General features: G+C 41.1%; 2 protein-coding genes across 2 annotated transcripts; both read left to right on the top strand.

Annotated features, from left to right (window-relative positions):
* Positions 1–8,493: 8,493 nt before the first annotated feature.
* PCDHB2 (protocadherin beta 2) lies at positions 8,494–12,696 on the top strand. The gene has a single exon (XM_045075385.1). It carries the CDS (start codon positions 9,489–9,491, stop codon positions 11,880–11,882), a length of 2,394 nt encoding a protein of 797 aa, XP_044931320.1. The 5' UTR covers positions 8,494–9,488; the 3' UTR covers positions 11,883–12,696.
* A 2,426-nt stretch (positions 12,697–15,122) lies between these two features.
* On the top strand, positions 15,123–18,904 carry PCDHB3 (protocadherin beta 3). Its single transcript, XM_045075386.1, has one exon. The coding sequence runs from the start codon at positions 15,326–15,328 to the stop codon at positions 17,666–17,668; it is 2,343 nt and encodes a 780-aa protein (XP_044931321.1). The 5' UTR covers positions 15,123–15,325; the 3' UTR covers positions 17,669–18,904.

Raw genomic sequence — 18,904 nt, 5'->3', positions numbered from 1 at the left:
CTATAAGTTGTCTCACTGAATTTGAATAAGAAATAATTTCTCAAAAAACACAAACTACCATAGCTCACCCAATATGAAATGGGTAGTTTGAATAGCCCTGAAAGTATTAAGAAAATTGAATTTGTAATTTAAAAATCTCTCTCTACTCCCCATACCCTCCATCCAAGTCTGATTAAAATAACTGGAAGGAATTTTTTTTATGCCTCACATATTAGCCATTTTTTTGTTCAGTAAGAACATTTAAGATCTGCTTTCATAGAAATTTTCAAATATATAATACAATATTGTTAACTGTAGTTACCATGCCATAAGAACCCCCCAGAACTTATTCATCCTATAACTGGAAGTTTATATCCTCTGACCAACATTTCCTCATTTCTCTCAGTCCCATCCCTTGCCAACCACCATTCTATTATGTTTCTATGACTTTGGCTTTTTTAGATTCCATGAACAAGTGAGAACCTACATTATTTGTCTTTCTCTGTTGGAATTAATTCACTTAGCCTAATGCCCCTGGCCCATCCATGTTTTCATAAGTGGCAGGAACATCTTCATTTTTATGGCTTAATAATACTCCCATATATTATATATTCTCATATATATATATATATATATATAATATTTTCTTTACCCTTCCATCAGTTGATGATGCTTACTGTTTTTTTCCATGTCTTGGGTTTTTGTGAATAATGCTTCAGTGAACATGGAAGTGCAGATATCTCTTTGAGACAGTTTTATTTCCTTCAAATATATGCCCAGAAGTAGAATTGCAAGATCATACGGTAGTTCTATTTTCATTTTTTAAAGATTTATTTATTTATTATTTGAGAGAGAGAGCAAGAGAGAGAGTGCTTGAGTGAGTGGGGAAAGGAGAAGAGGGAGAGAAAGAATCTCAAGCAGACTCCCGAATAAGCGAAGAGCCGGACCTGGGGCTGGATCTCATGACCCTGAGATCATGATCTGAGCTGAAATCAAGAGTTGTACACCTGATTGAGCCACCCAGACACCCCTATTTTCTTTCCTTCTTTTTCTTTCTTTCTTTCTTTCTTTCTTCTTTTAGGAACGTCTATACTATTTTCCACAGTGGCAGTAGCAATGTACATTCCCACCAACAGTGCAAATGGGTTTCTTTTTGGAAGTCATTCAGGCTTACATTTGTTTGAAGGGGTAAACAGGACTATTGATAAGTTCCTGTTTTCATAGTATTACCACTAATAATTATTAGCATTTATGAAACACTGTGATGTTCCAAGCACTAGGCTGAACATTTCATAAGCACTGTTTCACTGGGGTGACTGAATGACTCAGTCTGTAGAGCATGAAATTCTTGATCTTGGGGTCTTGAGTTTAAGGCCCAGGTTGGGCATAGAGGTTACTTTAAAAAAATTCCCTTGTAAGTACTGTTGCACTAGGTTCTCACAACTTCATGAAGTATATAACATTATTATATCCACTTTTTTCACATGAGGAAACTGATGTTTGAGGGGATTAGGTGATTCTCTTAAAATATATGAAGTAGTAGAATAAAATATATGAAGTAGTAAAGGCAGGATTTTAATATTAATCCTTTGACTATAAAAGCCCATACTTTTAATCACCACATTAAAAGATGGCGTTTTTACACAACAAACTACTCACACATGCACGTACACAACCTGCAGAACTCTCTTTTAAATTGAGTATTAGTTTATGTGTACCAGATCAAATTGGATACAAGGGTTCATCCCTAGCCTTTCAGTGGTCATCCACGCCACTTCATGAAAGGCCCTGTGCTGTTATCTGAAAGACTGCATTGCATTTCACATAAGCCATGACCTTCCCATCTTTTCAGAGAATCTCATTTCTTGCAAAATCACAAGTACTTCATCTGCAGTAGAAAATAATTTCAATGGGTTTGTGTTTAAGCTGATACCATAAAATGCAGCTAGCTCAACTAGTTAAAAACTTCACCTCCTTTCCTGATATCTCATTTCTGTTCTTACTTAAATTTCCCTTTTGAGTGGTCGCCATGCCTGTGAAGATCTCTATCTTAGCACTTACCTCCTGTATCATAATTGTCTCTTTATCTGTGTCCCCCTTCCAGGCTGTAACTTCCTGGGGTGTAGGCACCAGGCTTTACTCAATTTTTATATCCCCAATACATTTTGCAGGACTTGAATATAATCCCAAACAAACACCTGCTGATGAATTAATAAATTCATCAGGTGCGTGGCCAAATGGGTGACCTGTCTGAAAGGGCAGAAATCCAGTTCAAGTTACTCTCAAATCGTACAGCTGTGATAATATGATAAAACAATTGGTAATTAGAAATAGAATAAAACCGTACACTATTAATTGTTTCTTTCCACACTGGTTAAACCAAAAATCGGAGAAGTGATATGAAGAAATCGTGTAAGAACTGTGCCACTAGAAGACGTGACGATGACGATTTTGACAGTTTCTGCCGGAAAGCGCTGTACACACCAAGTTTTCCGTTTGGACGCCTGGTGGTGCTACAGGCTAAAAAGTAGGAGGAGGAGCCTGGCATTTCCGCAGACTCCATCTTCGAAAAGACGACATCTGAAAGGTACTGGGGATGGACGCGGCTTGGGAAAGAAACGTCGGCTGCAAGCTCAGATTTCAGACTTGCCTTCAAATGAATGAAGACAAGGCAGAAGTTGACGTTATTCCTCTTACACGACTTCCCAATTCTTCTTTTATTAAAGACTCACTCAGAGGATGTGCAGGAAACTGTGCGAGAGAGAAAGCTGGCAGAAAAGGCGAGTGTTGAATTTTCCTTTTCTTCCGGGGCGTATTGCCGGCGGCCCAGGAAAAGGAAGGCGGCTGTTAGTGGCCGAACGTCCCGGAGATTTGGCGCTGGCTGCGGGAAAGGAAGCATCTGTGCACCTGTGGGAGGACACATGGGAGCAGAGTGGTTTCCAAAGAGATCCAAGAATATTTTAGATCCTCCCAAAGAAGAGCCTTTTCTCCCAAACAGGAAACCAGACCTGTAGGAGCTCTGCATTTCCAAACCTGTAAACTTCTTTTTTGGTTTTCTGGGCAAAAGGTACGAGTCTAGAATGTTCTCTCTTTGAGAAATTCTTCTGAAAGTTGCAGAATGTGCACCGCAGACATGCATGAGATTTAGGTGAATTTTCTGTCATTGGAAACTACACCATCAGTTCAATTTCCATTCTCACAGTAAAGTGCGATGCAATAGTGGGATAAGTAATTTGCTCATTCGTGGGGGAAAACTCGCTGGATGAAGAACAACCCAAGGTAAGTTTAACTGTTACAGAAAGGGGTGGTAGTAATCAGCACTAGTTTGGGACCTCCTAGGTCCGAATGCTGACAACCAGTGAAAACCCTTGAGAGGCATGCCCTCCGTAACCTGGTTGTCAGAAGTCTCTGCTGAAGATGTGGTCTTCGTAAATCATTAAGAAACTGCTCGCTGAATTCTCCAGGCTCACTAAATCCCCGAGCCTCTGGAAAGTACTCGCCAAACATTTTAATTACTGCTGATACTTGTGCATTATAAATATGCACTGCAGGAAATTTACCAGGCCATTTCAGGACTACAGGGCGAATACTCAGGAAATTCACAACAGAAATACTGTTAGAAATTTTTTCCCTGTGAATGATGTTGGATGACACTCCTGTTGGATGACAATTCCATAGAATTGGTCATGTTGACACTTGTCTGCTCATCCTAAAAAACTTCCAGAAACAGACTTCACCTCTTTAAGGATCATCATCTAAAACACTCTGGACTAAAAAGAAAATATCTTGGTCTTTCCTTACAGAATTTTTTCCCCATAACTGTTAAAAATATTCCCTACTCTGCCAAACTAATGCAGAACAGAGAGAAGAGAGATGCGTGCTTGTGACATCACTTTATCTTCAATGAAATTAAGTTCTTTGGAGCTGAAAATAAGACATTAATTAGGTAGACACAGCTATCTTTTCTTCTGAAGCATAGTGACGCTAATTTAGAATCAGCAAGTACTGATGACTTAGCTGTTTTTATCTTTTTATTTACTTCACAAAGGTCTTGGTTTAGAAGCAGTAGCCTCTTTATTAAGTACAGAAAAAGAGTGCATTGTTTCCTCCACAGGCCTAATTTCATCTTTCACAAAGGTAAGTTAGCCCTAAAACTTTGTATAGACTATGCTGGGAGGTATCCCAATGCTTGACAAGGAAACTCATCCCAATCTATCCATAAAATGATAATCTTCAAGAGGGAAGTCTTCCCAGTGGAGGCCAGCATGTGTATTTTGTCATTTTTTGCTTTCCTTGATATTTCATAGGTGATGGCCCATAAATTGTGGGAGTCTACTTTTCAGCCAGACTGCTGTCCATCTCCTAAATTCAAATAACTATTTGATTACCAATATGTAGTTTTTACTTATTTGATATTCATTTTATTTTGATGACACTGAGACAAAATCAAATACAGATATAAAATCACAGGGGAAAAGTGATTGATAGAAATAAATGTTTCATTATTTAAGGGGTAATCCACTGAGTTGCTGTGTAGCTTATTTATTATTATGCTAAATTTGTATTTATTCATTTTTGCTAAGTTTTCTTATTAATAACAAAAATAATGCATTTTTAGCAATTAATAGCTCAGCATCTCCAATACATTAAAAGGAAGTGCCATTTAATATGGAGTGGCAGAACACTCCCATCTTTTCTTTGCATCAATGTTTAATACTCTCCAATACAGTTTAGAATTATCAAAGGCAGAGGATACAAAAGCATGATATGCCTCAGTGAAATCTAATTGTTGATTTTTAATGTATATATAATAGCTGCTGAAAAAATAAAATACACATTATCCAACACACTGGATAATAAGCATATTATGTAAATACAAAATAATTGATATTTCCATTTACCTTTCTAAAAAATTTTTTCTATTTTTCTGGAGAATTTGAAAAACTAAGAGAGGCCTAATAATGACACTGAAGGCTTAGATGGTAGAGCAGCCCAATTGCAGATACTGTACTGTATGGTCCATATTACACTATCCTGACTTTGAGAGTTGTATTGGAAGCCTGAGACTGTGGTGGTATAAATAATAGAAAGAAATATTAGTGTGATAAATTTGATTTATCACAAATTGGATTGTGCAAAGCCATGTTTGCTAAGAAGTTAGAAGGAATAAGGGAATACTTAAAGCCCAACCTAAGGCAAACTTACTCTGTTTACTCTATTTTACTTAGCATATACCATTGAGGAAACTGAACTGCTGTAGAATTCTATTCCAAATGCACTGTAGAGTGGTTCCTTCATTGCTAATTTCACAGATATTTTGGGCCTGAGAGTGGGGAAGCTATTGATGGTAGTTGCTATCTGGGGGCAGCGAGTGAATATGAGGGGGTAAGTAATATTTCTAAAGATAAAAGACAGCATTCTCAAACCAACAGATTCAGGATTTGCTACTAAATGGAAATTGGGGTGCACCTGGGTGGCTCAGTGGGTTAAGCATCCAACTCTTGATTTTGGCACAGGTCATGATCTGGGGGTCATGAGATTGAGCTCGGTATTGGGCTCTGCCCTGGGCATCGAGCCTGCTTAAGCTATCTAAGTAAATACATAAATAGAAATTGGATCCAGAGTTGGTATACAGATTGAGACATAGATGCTGAATTTGTAGTTGCTAAAGTAAAATCCTTTGCATTTTTCTGAGTTGAGATTCACAGATATAACTAATTCACCAGTGTTCTTGGACTTGAGAATATTGCCAGAAATCCAATAGAGCATTCATGTAGCAACCAAAGTCCATAAAGATGGCAGGACTTGGATATAAACAATAGTATTCATAAGTATACCTTGAATGCCGATTCCCATGTCTACTCTTGACAACTGCCAGAACAATGGTCGCAGGAAATATCCAAAACTGGAATGGCAGATTTCTCAGTGAAAAGAAATAGATTGAGTTTAATTTAAGAATAACAGTATTGGGGCACCTGGGTGGCTCAGTGGGTTAAGCCGCTGCCTTCGGCTCAGGTCATGATCTCAGGGTCCTGGGATCGAGTCCCGCATCGGGCTCTCTGCTCAGCAGGGAGCCTGCTTCCTCCTCTCTCTCTCTCTCTCTCTCTCTCTGCCTGCCTCTCTGCCTACTTGTGATCTCTCTCTCTGTCAAATAAATAAATAAAATCTTTAAAAAAAAAACATTTAAAAAAAAAAAAAAAAAAAGAATAACAGTATTGGATGGTCACTACTGTTGGCCAGATCAAAGTCTGCACTGGTCTTCATCAGAAAAGTTGCTCGTTGTCAGTTATTTTGCCCAGCTGTATTATAAATTATTATTAATAATGCAGATATATTATTAATTAATAATTATTTATTTATTAATAATACAGATAATATTATTAATCCCAGAAGTCTTCCCTCCCTGGCTGCCACATTGTTTGTCAGAGATTTGGATATAAGTAAGATATAACAGAGAAATATCTTTAAGGTTTTTCTGGGCTACTAAAGACTTAATGAAAACTTCTAATGAAGCATAGATATTGGTTTTTAAAAACCCACTAATAAAACCCATAGATTCTAAAGCAATATTGAAGAACAGTGTTTATTCCAAGATCAATCATCATGAAAGACTTTCTGGAAAATATACTGTCCTGATGTAAACAAAACAAAACAAAACAAAAAAAACAACCAGTCTATCCCTGGGGCACCTGGCTGCCTCAGTTGGTTAAGCATCCAACTCTTGCCAGTACCAGGCAAGATACTTATTTCACAAAGCTCAAGTAAACAGGATTTCAAAGTAAAGGTCACTCAAGCAGGGGAAATGAAGAAGCTACTTTCTTTCCCCAGAACAAATATGCAACTAATGGTTTGGAAAGGGAAACTTGCATAAAAATCTTGATAGATTATGGAAGAACTTAGTTGTTTGTATCCTTAATAGAGTCAAAAGCAAAGTAAGTGTTACAACAGGCCCACAGTTTCCACCTTACGTGCCAGAACACTCCCTATGAAATGAGTTTAATCTTTTGGGATTACTGTGATATTAATATAACTATAGTCATGAAAATAATAATATCAAAATACAAGTAGGCATTTATTTTCTAAATGTTAAGAAAAGGGATCTGTGATTGCCTGGTATTTTTTTTTACCCAACTGCAGAAAATAAATGGGATATCTAAAAAACGTTATACCATTATGACAATTTTTTGGAAATTACAGGGGATAGAGGAACAGGTTAAATGATACCACAAGGAAATAATCAAACAAATTCAGAATGTAGAGCATCTTACAAGACAACAGGTCTGGATACTTTAAAGAATTCAGTATCATAAAAGGGGACTGTTCCAGAATAAATAGATTCAACACCTAATACAATCCTGAAACTTGGTTTAAAAATGAATTTTCTAAGACATTATTTATAATAAGTGGTTAAAAAGTATGTTTGTAAAAGGATCTCAGGAGTACATATGAGTCCTTATCAAAATTGAATAAAACTGAGAAAGAATAATGGAAAAATAATGAGATTTAATGGGGACTGGATTTCAGATAATATCATGGAATCATTGTTAATTTTGTTAAGTGTGCTGGTGGGATCATGATTATGTAGGATAATGTCCTTAGACTTAGGAGATGTCTTCTGAAATATTTAGAGGTGAAGTGCAGGTATTTGTATGTAGAATTAAAATGTAAAAATATACAGATAGAACAAATATGGTAAATATGGTAAAAAAATAAGTTTCAAATTTGGATGGAGGGTAGAAGTATGTTTAATTATTTTAACTTTTCTATATATTAGAAACATTTCTCAATACAAATATTGAAGTTTTTTATCAGAATGAGAGAAAGAGTACAAGTGGGGAAGAGGGGCAAAGGAAGAGAGAGAGAGAGAGAAACTTAAGCAGGCTTAAGTTCCATCGAGGATGGAACCTGATGTGGGTCTGGATCTCACAACCCTAAGATTATGACTTGAACATAAATCAAGAGGCAAGAGGCACTGAACCAACTGAGCCACTCAGGTTTCCCCAAATATTTAGTTAAATAGACTTAATTTTTTAGAGCAGTTTTGGGTTTTACAGAAAATTGAGCAGATAGTACAAGAGTTCCCATATAACCACTTTCTCTCATAGTTCCCTAGTATTAACACCTTGCATTAGTGTGGTACATTTATTATAATTAATTAACCAATATTGATCCATTATTATTAACTAGAGTCTGTAGTTTATGTTAGAGTTTATTCTTTGTGTTCTATGGGTTTTGACAAACACATACTGCTATGTATCTACCATTGCAGTATCATAGAGAAACAATACCTCCCAGATATCCTGTGTTTTACCTCTTAATTCACCTCCTCCTTCCATCTGGCAACTACTAATCTTCTTAATTTATCTTTTGCCTTTTCCAGAATGTCATGTAGTTGCAAGTGATTGAGTATGTGCCTTTTCAGACTGGTTTCTTTCACTAAGCAATATGCATTTAAATGCATATTTTCTGGGTTGAAAACTCACTTCTTTTTTCAAATATTTTAAATACAAAAAGATAGAAATTTTAAACACCTAACAACAAATTGCAACATATATATCTTGTTTGGTACCCGATTTAACAAAGCATCTCTAAGAAGATATTTTAAAAAGATAACTGGGGAAAATTCAATACTTGCTATTTGCTATTATGAAATTATTACCATTGCTAGATGTGATAACTGATTTGAGGCTATGTTAAAAGTGCCCTTATCTGTTAGAAAATAAAATAAAAACGTTGATACATTCACATGAAGAAATTTTCCAACTATTTTTGGAGATTTTTGTGTGGCCCAAATGTGTCAAATTTTAGGGAAATGTTAAGAGAGAGTAGTGCAAGAGAGAAACAGAAGTAAGAACAATATTTCACATCCATGAGAAAGTTATTTGAATACTGAGCTTTCCCTGAGTTTGTATAGTTTTCTGTTTCTCTTGAGCATGAAGATGGTAACCTAGCCACCACCCAGACGCACACATACCCAACCTCTATAAATAAAAACAGGAACTTGCCTACTCAAAGCCTTCTTTCATCCTGGGACTGAAGTTACTCCCTTTCAGTTTCTCAAGTTGTTTTCCAATTTTAAAAAATGCCCCTTCGATCTGTGAGAAAACTGGAATGGAAATGCCATGGTCACTATGGGTGCAATGAAAAAGTCTTTGGAAATACAGATAAAAGGTTGAGACACTACATGAAAATACTCCATTTAGATTGGCCTCTGTCTGAAAGGAGTAGGATGTTAATGTTTTGGATAAAATAAACACTCGGAAAGGACGCGGGGTGGCGCTGCAGCATTAAAAGTAGAACGAAGAGAGAAAGCTGCCAGCCGGCGCTCCTTAACCCAGATGCTATGCTAAAGAAACAAGCCGGAAGGGGAGGCTTTCTAAGGTGTTTCCATCGGGAAATCGGGGCCCTAGGCGTCTCCACTTATGACAGTACCCGCAAGATACTAGGTGATAGAGTCCGCCACGACGCGAGCTGAGACTGGGTCAAGTTTGCTGGGAGACCAGAAAGCGATGGAGGCCGGAGAGGGAAAAGAACGCTTTCTGAGACAAAGGCAAGTCTTGATATTCTTTGTTTTGCTGGGCATAGCTCAGGCTGCTTCTGAGCCTAAGCACTACTCAGTGGCTGAGGAAACGGAGAGTGGCTCTTTTGTGGCCAATTTGTTAAAAGACCTGGGGCTGGAGGTAAATGAGCTAGCTGCACGGGGGGCTCGAGTCATTTCCAAAGGGAAAAAAACGCGTTTGCATTTTGATAGGCAGACCGGGGATTTGTTGTTAAATGAGAAATTGGACCGGGAGGAACTGTGCGGCCTTGCCGAGCCATGCGTGCTACCTTTCCAGGTGTTACTGGAAAATCCCTTGCAGTTTTTTCAGGCTGAGCTACGGATTAGGGATATAAATGATCATTCCCCGGTGTTCCTAGATAAAGAAATAATTTTGAAAATTTCAGAAAGTGTCACTCCCGGAACTACTTTTCTGATAGAACGTGCCCAGGATTTAGATGTAGGAAGCAACAGTCTCCAAAGTTACACAGTCAGCCCCAATTCCCATTTCCATCTTAAATTACAAGACAGTCCTGACGGCATATTACCACAGCTGGTACTGGACAAAGCTCTGGATCGCGAGGAACAGGCTGAGATCAGGTTAACTCTGACAGCACTGGATGGCGGGACTCCACCCAGGACAGGCACTGCCTTGGTTCGCATCGAAGTCTTAGACATCAATGATAATGCCCCCGAGTTTGCAAAGCAGTTTTATAAGGTGCAGGTTCAGGAAAACAGCCCCATTGGATTCCCCGTTGCCATAGTCTCTGCTAGCGATTTGGACATTGGAACCTATGGAGAAATATCTTACGTATTTTCCCAAGCCTCTGAAGATATCCGCAAAACTTTTCAAATAAATGCAAAGTCAGGAGAACTCTTTTTAACACAGAAACTGGATTTCGAATCCACTCAGACTTACACATTAAATGTTCAGGCTACAGACGGTGGAGGACTTTCTGGAAGTTGCGTGGTGTTTGTCCAAGTGATGGATTTGAATGACAACCCTCCGGAACTGACTATGTCAACATTTATCGATCACATCCCAGAAAACTTGGAGGAGACCATAATTGCTGTATTCAGGGTTTCAGATCCTGACTCTGGAGACAATGGAAGAATGGTTTGCTCCATTCCAGATGATCTCCCTTTCTTCCTTAAACCTTCTGTTGAGAATTTTTATACCCTAGTGACAAACACAGCTCTGGACCGAGAGACAAGAGCAGAGTACAACATCACCATCACCGTCACCGACCTGGGGACCCCCAGGCTGAAAACCCAGCACAACCTCACGGTGACCGTGTCCGACGTCAACGACAACGCCCCGACCTTCAGCCAGACGACCTACACCCTGCGCGTCCGCGAGAACAACAGCCCCGCCCTGCACATCGGCAGCGTGAGCGCCACCGACAGAGACTCGGGCGCCAACGCCCAGGTCACCTACTCGCTGCTGCCGCCCCACGACCCGCAGCTGCCGCTGGGCTCGCTGGTGTCCATCAACGCGGACAACGGGCAGCTGTTCGCGCTCAGGTCGCTGGATTTCGAGGCGCTGCAGGCGTTCGAGTTCCGCGTGGGCGCGGCCGACCGCGGCTCGCCGGCGCTCAGCAGCCAGGCGCTGGTGCGCGTGCTGGTGGCGGACGCCAACGACAACGCGCCGTTCGTGCTGTACCCGCTGCAGAACGGCTCGGCGCCCTGCACCGAGCTGGTGCCGCGGACGGCCGAGGCGGGCTACCTGGTGGCCAAGGTGGTGGCGGTGGACGGCGACTCGGGCCAGAACGCCTGGCTGTCGTACCAGCTGCTCAAGGCCACGGAGCCCGGGCTGTTCGGCGTGTGGGCGCACAACGGCGAGGTGCGCACGGCGCGGCCGCTGAGCGAGCGCGACGCCGTCAAGCACAGGCTGCTGGTGCTGGTCCGGGACCACGGCGAGCCGCCGCTGTCGGCCAGCGTCACGCTGCACGTGCTGCTGGTGGACGGCTTCTCGCAGCCCTACCTGCCGCTGCCGGACGCGGCGGCGGCCGAGGCGCGCGCCGACCCGCTCACCGTCTACCTGGTGGTGGCTTTGGCGTCCGTGTCGTCGCTCTTCCTGTTCTCGGTGCTGGTGTTCGTGGCGGTGCGGCTGTGCAGGAGGAGGCGGGCGGCGTCGGGGGCCGGCTGCTCGGTGCCCGAGGGTCCGTTTCCGGGCCACCTGGTGGACGTCAGCGGCGCGGGGACCCTGTCCCACAGCTACCAGTATGAGGTGTGTCTGACGGGAGGCACAGGAGCCAATGAATTCAAGTTCCTCAAGCCAATTCTTCCCAGTTTCCTTGCTCTGGGTGAGGAGAGGATTAGTGAAGCAAGCCCCAGTTTCAGGGATAATTTTGAATTCAATTAAGTATAATAAGGGTCTACTGAGCCTAGTCTCAGTTAATTTGTGGGAAGTTCTTTTTTACTGCCTTGTCCATTGGGGTTCTTTTTATTTGGTAAGCAGCTATCCTGTTCCAACTTAGTGCATGTTACTGGTGTTTTAAAATGTGTTCACTTGTGCTTTAAGGAATGCAAATTTCCTTTGTTTTCTTTTTGTTGATTAGTCTCACTGTAACTTAATTCAACTTAAAGTGTGAAGGTAAATTTTTGTGTTTTCGGAAATCTTTAATTTTTAAGTTAGAGCACCTTTTCCCAAACTCACCTTCCGCAGTTCCTAGGTGATTTTGCAGAACTTAAAATTTTAAACATTTTTAAATGTTTGCAATCGCTACATAACCTTATTCTTTTTCCAACCCAGAATATTTGTGTTTGTATATTCTTTTAGACTAGTATAACTTTTATTCTGTTAATTCATATTGACTAAAACCATTAATATATGCATATTTATTAATAACAAAGAAACCTAACACACTTTTCTAAATATGTACTTCCTTAAAGTGTCCATAAATGAAGATTATGATTCCTTAGAGATTGTGACAACCTTGGCTGCTGGATTCTACAAACCATTCACATCAAAAGTGCTTGGTCAACCACTAATATTCTCAAATTAGCTACATAAATAGCATGTTTGGTTGTTTTCAAAGCCATGCAATTCTTCATGCTATTGAAGTTTTTTTCTTTAGGGCATCTGGGTGGCTCAGTGGCTTAAAGCCTCTGCCTTGGTCTCAGGTCATGATCCCAGGGTCCTGGCATCCAGCTCCACATCTGGCTCTCAGCTGAGCAGGGAGCCTGCTTCCTCCTCTCTCTCTGCCTGTCTCTCTGCCTACTTGTGATCTTTGTCTGTCAAATAAATAAATAAAATCTTTTAAAAAATAAAATATATTTTTTTCTTTAAACCTTTGCTCATTTTGGTTCCCCTTAAAAGTTACCAGTTTTAGCAATTACAAACCATCTGTTAACTTTGAGCACATCCTTACAATCGAAAAGATATTAGGAAATAAATATTTGTCCTTGACTAAATTTTAGAAACTTCAAATGTAGTTTGGCATTGCATTTTTTCAAAAAATTTGGAGCATTTATGATTCCATTGGAAACAATCCTGTGTGGAAGATTTATCTTATTCTGGCTATATATATATATATATATATATATTTGCACTAACTATTTTGGTCTTTCCCTTTTCAGTTCCCTAGGCTTTTCAAAGCCTTTTTTTTCTTTTTAGGGTCTTGAATATGTTTGTCAATAACTCCCCATTTACTGTATGATTAGCTCAGTAATTGAATGATTATAGGTTCTCAATAAAAGTTTTGAATAAGTGATTGAAAGAAAAGTGTCTTTATTTCATCTTGTGATATTTTGATATTTAAAGACACTGAAATACTCATAAAACAAAGTTTTGCTAGAATTAAATGCTCTATGATGTATAAGGAATTACATATATAATTTTTGGTTATTAATTGAACTGATCACTGTTACTGACAGATTATGCAGTTATCAGTCCCTCTTTCCTTCAATATATTTTTCCTTTCTCTCTTCCTAATTTGAGCTTCCTCTCCTGCCTTCTAGCTTAAGGAAGGCAGGAGAGGAATGGGGAAATTGTGTTTTGATTTTATAGTTTCAATTTCCTTGTATAATTCATAAATGATTCATTTATTTCTTGCAGTTCAATTTCAGATCTATACATTAAAACACATGTTTAGCTATTAATGTTCTTCAGCCTATATTTAAATTCTTGTGTTATTTTATGTTTATTTGCATGAGCTATACCATTAAAATTACAATATGAATTTTAAAGTCGTCCTTTTGAGATTAGCAGTGTGGAGCACTGCTGATACTTAGTAGGATCTTGGGTAAATCACATAATTTCAGTTCCCCCAAAATGCTAATAGCTATTTCTATAGCTTGAAATTATGATCAAGTAAGGTACTACAAAGATACAGAAGTATAATTGCTGTTACTTATAGTATTACTAGTAGTAAGAGTAATCCTAATAGGTGACCCTCCATGTTACATTCCTGATAATTATGAAGATGCTAAGCCAACCTCTTGATATTTGAGTTATTTCACGTTTCCGCCTAAAACCTTGAAATATCTTCCTTTTATTCTTAGAATAAAATCCAAGCATCTGTTATTTGCCCACAGTTTATTTCTCCATCATTCTATTCTCACTCTTGAGACAGGAAGTTTTGGGTACACTGTCCTTTTATTATCTAGAATAGCTATACTATACTGTTGCAGGCCTTTACATATCAGTTTCTCATATATGTTTTCTTCCCATTTTAGTCTTAGTCTGTAAGACTTAGCCTGTAAGACAAACATCTTACCCTTCATCTTCCAGATTAAGTGGCACAACTTTGATGAAACTTTTTCACCAACCACCCATTAAGTCAGGTCCTCCTACTGCATGCTTTCAGTGCATTCAGTACATTTCCTATATAGCACTTTTTACAGTTTGTTTGAACATATATTTAAAGTCTGTTCACCCCATTAGATGGAAAACTACAAGATATACACGATTTGCCTTGTTACCACTATATGCCTAACTTTTACAAACTCAACGTATTTCCACAGATAAAACAGTTATACAGATGAAACAGTTAATATAGTTTACATAGATGAAACCAGCAATTGTAAAATTACTGCGAAATAAGAAGAGGAGAAATATCTGTGTTCCTTGAGTGATTGTGAAGATTTGAAAGGAACTGAGCATTTTGGGCCTCTGACTATGACATGACCTATTATAATTTTCATAGCATTTTTTCCTGATTATAAATGTAACTCATTCATGGACACTTTACAAAATCTGGAAAATAAGAGAAAAATGCAAGTAGGATATGATGCATATCATCATTTAGAATTTAGAGCAAAATCCTTTAAAGTTTATGAGTAATAACTGCAGATGGGCAGGAAGAGTAGCTCTAACAGCAAAATCATATAAATCAGCGAAAACATGTAAATGAGGACTCTTATCAAAGACAGTGGGTTCTTTTTAAAGAACGCATTTCATTTCCCTAGGTTGTGTGTTTTTTTAAAAACTCATTTAGCACAAGAACAAATGAGCTACTCCGTTTATCAAGGGGAATAAGCAATTAAAAAATCAAAACACCCATCCACCGGGCCTCCTGCCCCAACATAGCACGTTCTCTAAGTAATTTTTAAGCTACCAGTGAACGCATGGTGGCGCTGTTGACTAAGACGGCGAATTAAACCACGGGCATTGTGCGCACTCTGTAAGGCACGTAAACTAGGGGGTTGAAAGTCTGGGCAGATTTTAAGCAAGCAAATCTGAGCCTTGGAAAGGATTATTCGCTAGACTTTCTTCAAAGGTTGGAAGGCAAAAGACTGCGTTTGTTAGCACTGCCGGACGCTTAGTTTGGCAATATCTCCAGGAAGAACGTGGCCGAAAACACAATGGAGGCCAGAGGGGAGCGCTTTCTTAGACAAAGGCAAGTCCTATTTCTCTTTGTTTTTCTGGGTGGGTCTCTGACTGAGTCTGAGTCAAGACGCTACTCTGTGGTTGAGGAAACAGAGAGGGGCTATTTAATAGCCAACCTAGCAAAGGATTTAGGGCTAGAGGTAGGGGAACTGGCTGTGAGGGGAGCCCAAGTTGTGTCTAAAGGGAACAAACAGCATTTTCAGCTCAACCATCAGACCGGCGATTTGCTCCTGCATGAGAAATTGGACCGGGAAGAGCTATGCGGCCACACGGAGCCATGTTTACTGCACTTTCAGATATTACTGCAAAACCCTTTGCAGTTTATTACAAATGAGGTTCAGGTCGTAGATGTAAACGACCACTCTCCGGTATTCTTTGAAAATGAAATGCAGCTGAAACTCTTAGAAAACAGTCCACCAGGAACCGTAATTCCTTTGGAAAATGCTGAGGACTTGGATGTGGGAAGAAACAGTCTCCAAAACTACACAATCGCTCCTAATTCCCATTTCCATGTTCTCACACGCAATCGTAGGGATGGAAGAAAGTACCCACAACTAGTGCTGGACAAAGCGCTAGACCGTGAGGAGCACCCAGAGCTCGTTTTGACCCTCACCGCGCTAGATGGGGGCTCTCCACCCCGGTCGGGGATCGCCCAGATCCACATTCTGGTCTTAGACATAAATGACAATGCCCCAGAATTTACACAGTCACTCTATGAGGTTCAAATTCTAGAGAACAGTCCCATTAACTCTGTTATTGTTACTGTCTCAGCTTCTGACTTAGATACAGGAAATTTTGGGACAGTATCATACGCATTTTTTCACGCTTCTGAAGAAATTCGCAAAACTTTTCAGTTAAATTCAATTACTGGTGATATCCAACTAGTCAAATATTTGAATTATGAGGTTATGAATACTTATGAAGTGGACATAGAAGCCAAGGATGGGGGGGGCCTTTCAGGAAAAACCACAGTGATAGTTCAGGTGGTTGATGTGAATGACAACCCACCAGAACTGACCTTGTCCTCAATTACCAGCCCTATCCCTGAGAACTCGCCAGAGACTGTGGTGGCTGTTTTCAGTGTTTCAGATCCTGACTCTGGAGACAATGGAAGAATTATGTGCTCCATCGAGAACAATCTCCCCTTCGTCCTAAAACCATCAGTAGAGAATTTTTACACCCTACTGTCAAAAGGAGCACTAGACAGAGAGAGCCAGGCCGAATACAACATCACCATCACCGTCACCGACCTGGGGACCCCCAGGCTGAAAACCCAGCACAACCTCACGGTGACCGTGTCCGACGTCAACGACAACGCCCCGACCTTCAGCCAGACGACCTACACCCTGCGCGTCCGCGAGAACAACAGCCCCGCCCTGCACATCGGCAGCGTGAGCGCCACCGACAGAGACTCGGGCGCCAACGCCCAGGTCACCTACTCGCTGCTGCCGCCCCACGACCCGCAGCTGCCGCTGGGCTCGCTGGTGTCCATCAACGCGGACAACGGGCAGCTGTTCGCGCTCAGGTCGCTGGATTTCGAGGCGCTGCAGGCGTTCGAGTTCCGCGTGGGCGCGGCCGACCGCGGCTCGCCGGCGCTCAGCAGCCAGGCGCTGGTGCGCGTGCTGGTGGCGGACGCCAACGACAACGCGCCGTTCGTGCTGTACCCGCTGCAGAACGGCTCGGCGCCCTGCACCGAGCTGGTGCCGCGGGCGGCCGAGGCGGGCTACCTGGTGGCCAAGGTGGTGGCGGTGGACGGCGACTCGGGCCAGAACGCCTGGCTGTCGTACCAGCTGCTCAAGGCCACGGAGCCCGGGCTGTTCGGCGTGTGGGCGCACAACGGCGAGGTGCGCACGGCGCGGCCGCTGAGCGAGCGCGACGCCGTCAAGCACAGGCTGCTGGTGCTGGTCCGGGACCACGGCGAGCCGCCGCTGTCGGCCAGCGTCACGCTGCACGTGCTGCTGGTGGACGGCTTCTCGCAGCCCTACCTGCCGCTGCCGGACGCGGCGGCGGCCGAGGCGCGCGCCGACCCGCTCACCGTCTACCTGGTGGTGGCCTTGGCGTCCGTGTCGTCGCTCTTCCTGTTCTCGGTGATGGTGTTCGTGGCGGTGCGGCTGTGCAGGAGGAGGCGGGCGGCGTCGGGGGCCGGCTGCTCGGTGCCCGAGGGTCCGTTTCCGGGCCACCTGGTGGACGTCAGCGGTGCGGGGACCCTGTCCCACAGCTACCAGTATGAGGTGTGTCTGACGGGAGGATCAGGGACCAATGAGTTCAAGTTCCTCAAGCCCATTTTTCCCAATGGTCTGGTTCAAGATACTGAGTGAGACTTCAGCAAAGCTCCAATTTTAAGAATAGGGTTCATTTACAGAATAGTGAAAAAAATATTTGTCTGGCGATGGTTGTTTTCTTTTGGAATCAAGAATCTAGCTGATATAACATTTTGCTTATATATTGATTTTACTTTGTGTTGTTAATCCTTGCATATTCTTCTTTCATCTGCTTCCTTTCTTACTAAGGCAGTCTTACTGCCTCCTTTCCTTTTTCTAATAGGTGAGCAAAAATACTTTTCATTTTGGTTTAATGAAGATTTCTAACAGGCTTGCTTTAGGGAACTCATCTCAAATTCTATATCTAGAGCAATGTAGATAGAGTTGCACACTAGTAATCTTATAATTTACCCTGTATAATACAGTCAGACATTGTTCTTTACAGCATACTTAAAGCAGCTTTGTAGTTAATGAAGTTTGAGGATTGTTAAAAATTTATTTCCTTAAGATGTACCTTCTTTAAGGTACAGTATGCTTTTAAGGACATAGTAGTCAAGTGAAAGTAATATATTTAGTTCACTGTCTGTTTTGACATTGTCAATTAATATTTCAAAATTATATGCATTTACACTGACAATAATGCACACAAAATATAAGCTATAAGTCAAATTACTCTTGGAATTGCCTAGAGTATTTTCATGATGACTGACGAAAAAAATTTAAGTTTAGAGCATTTTGAACAACAGATTTGCCTTTCCGTTTTGCATGAAAACTTTTAGTGAAGCATCTGATGTGATGACAATTTAGTTTATAAATTCTGAGATATAAATGTTATCAGCCCAAAGATCATATTTTAAAGATTTTATTTCTTTATTTATTTGAGAGCGAGAGAGTGGGAGAGGGGCAGAAGGAAAGAGAGAGAAAGAGAATCTCAAGCAAACTCCGGCTTAGCAGGGAGCAGGAGGTGGGGCTCCATCTCAGGACCCTGAGATCATAACTTGAGGGGAAACCAAGTCCTGGGCTCAACAGGTTGAGCCACCGAGGAGTCCCAGCCTAAGCATCATTTTTAAAATTTTTCAGGAAAGCACTTTTTTAAAAAAAAGTAGATTGTGAATGTCAATTACTCAATTACCAGTGGTTAAAACTAGTGAAGTAAGTTAGCATACCTTTTATAAATCTTTCTTAGTCCTTAAATATGGCTTTCCTTATAAATGAGGACTTTATTTCTTTTAAGATTTTATTTATTTATTTGATAGAGATCACAGGTAGGCAGAGAGGCAGGCAGAGAGAGAG

The sequence above is a fragment of the Mustela putorius genome, unplaced genomic scaffold, assembly GCF_011764305.1.
Source record: "Mustela putorius furo isolate JIRA1106 unplaced genomic scaffold, ASM1176430v1.1 tig00000145_pilon_pilon_pilon, whole genome shotgun sequence".
Lineage (NCBI taxonomy): Eukaryota > Metazoa > Chordata > Mammalia > Carnivora > Mustelidae > Mustela > Mustela putorius.
The sequence above is the reverse complement of the archived record's forward strand: the minus strand, read 5'-3'. Positions and strand labels throughout refer to the sequence as shown.

What these genes read in the sequence shown, in the direction of transcription:
- PCDHB2 (XM_045075385.1), top strand. Translation starts at nt 9,489, where the DNA reads ATGGAGGCCGGAGAGGGAAAAGAACGCTTTCTGAGACAAAGGCAAGTC.
- PCDHB3 (XM_045075386.1), top strand. Translation starts at nt 15,326, where the DNA reads ATGGAGGCCAGAGGGGAGCGCTTTCTTAGACAAAGGCAAGTCCTATTT.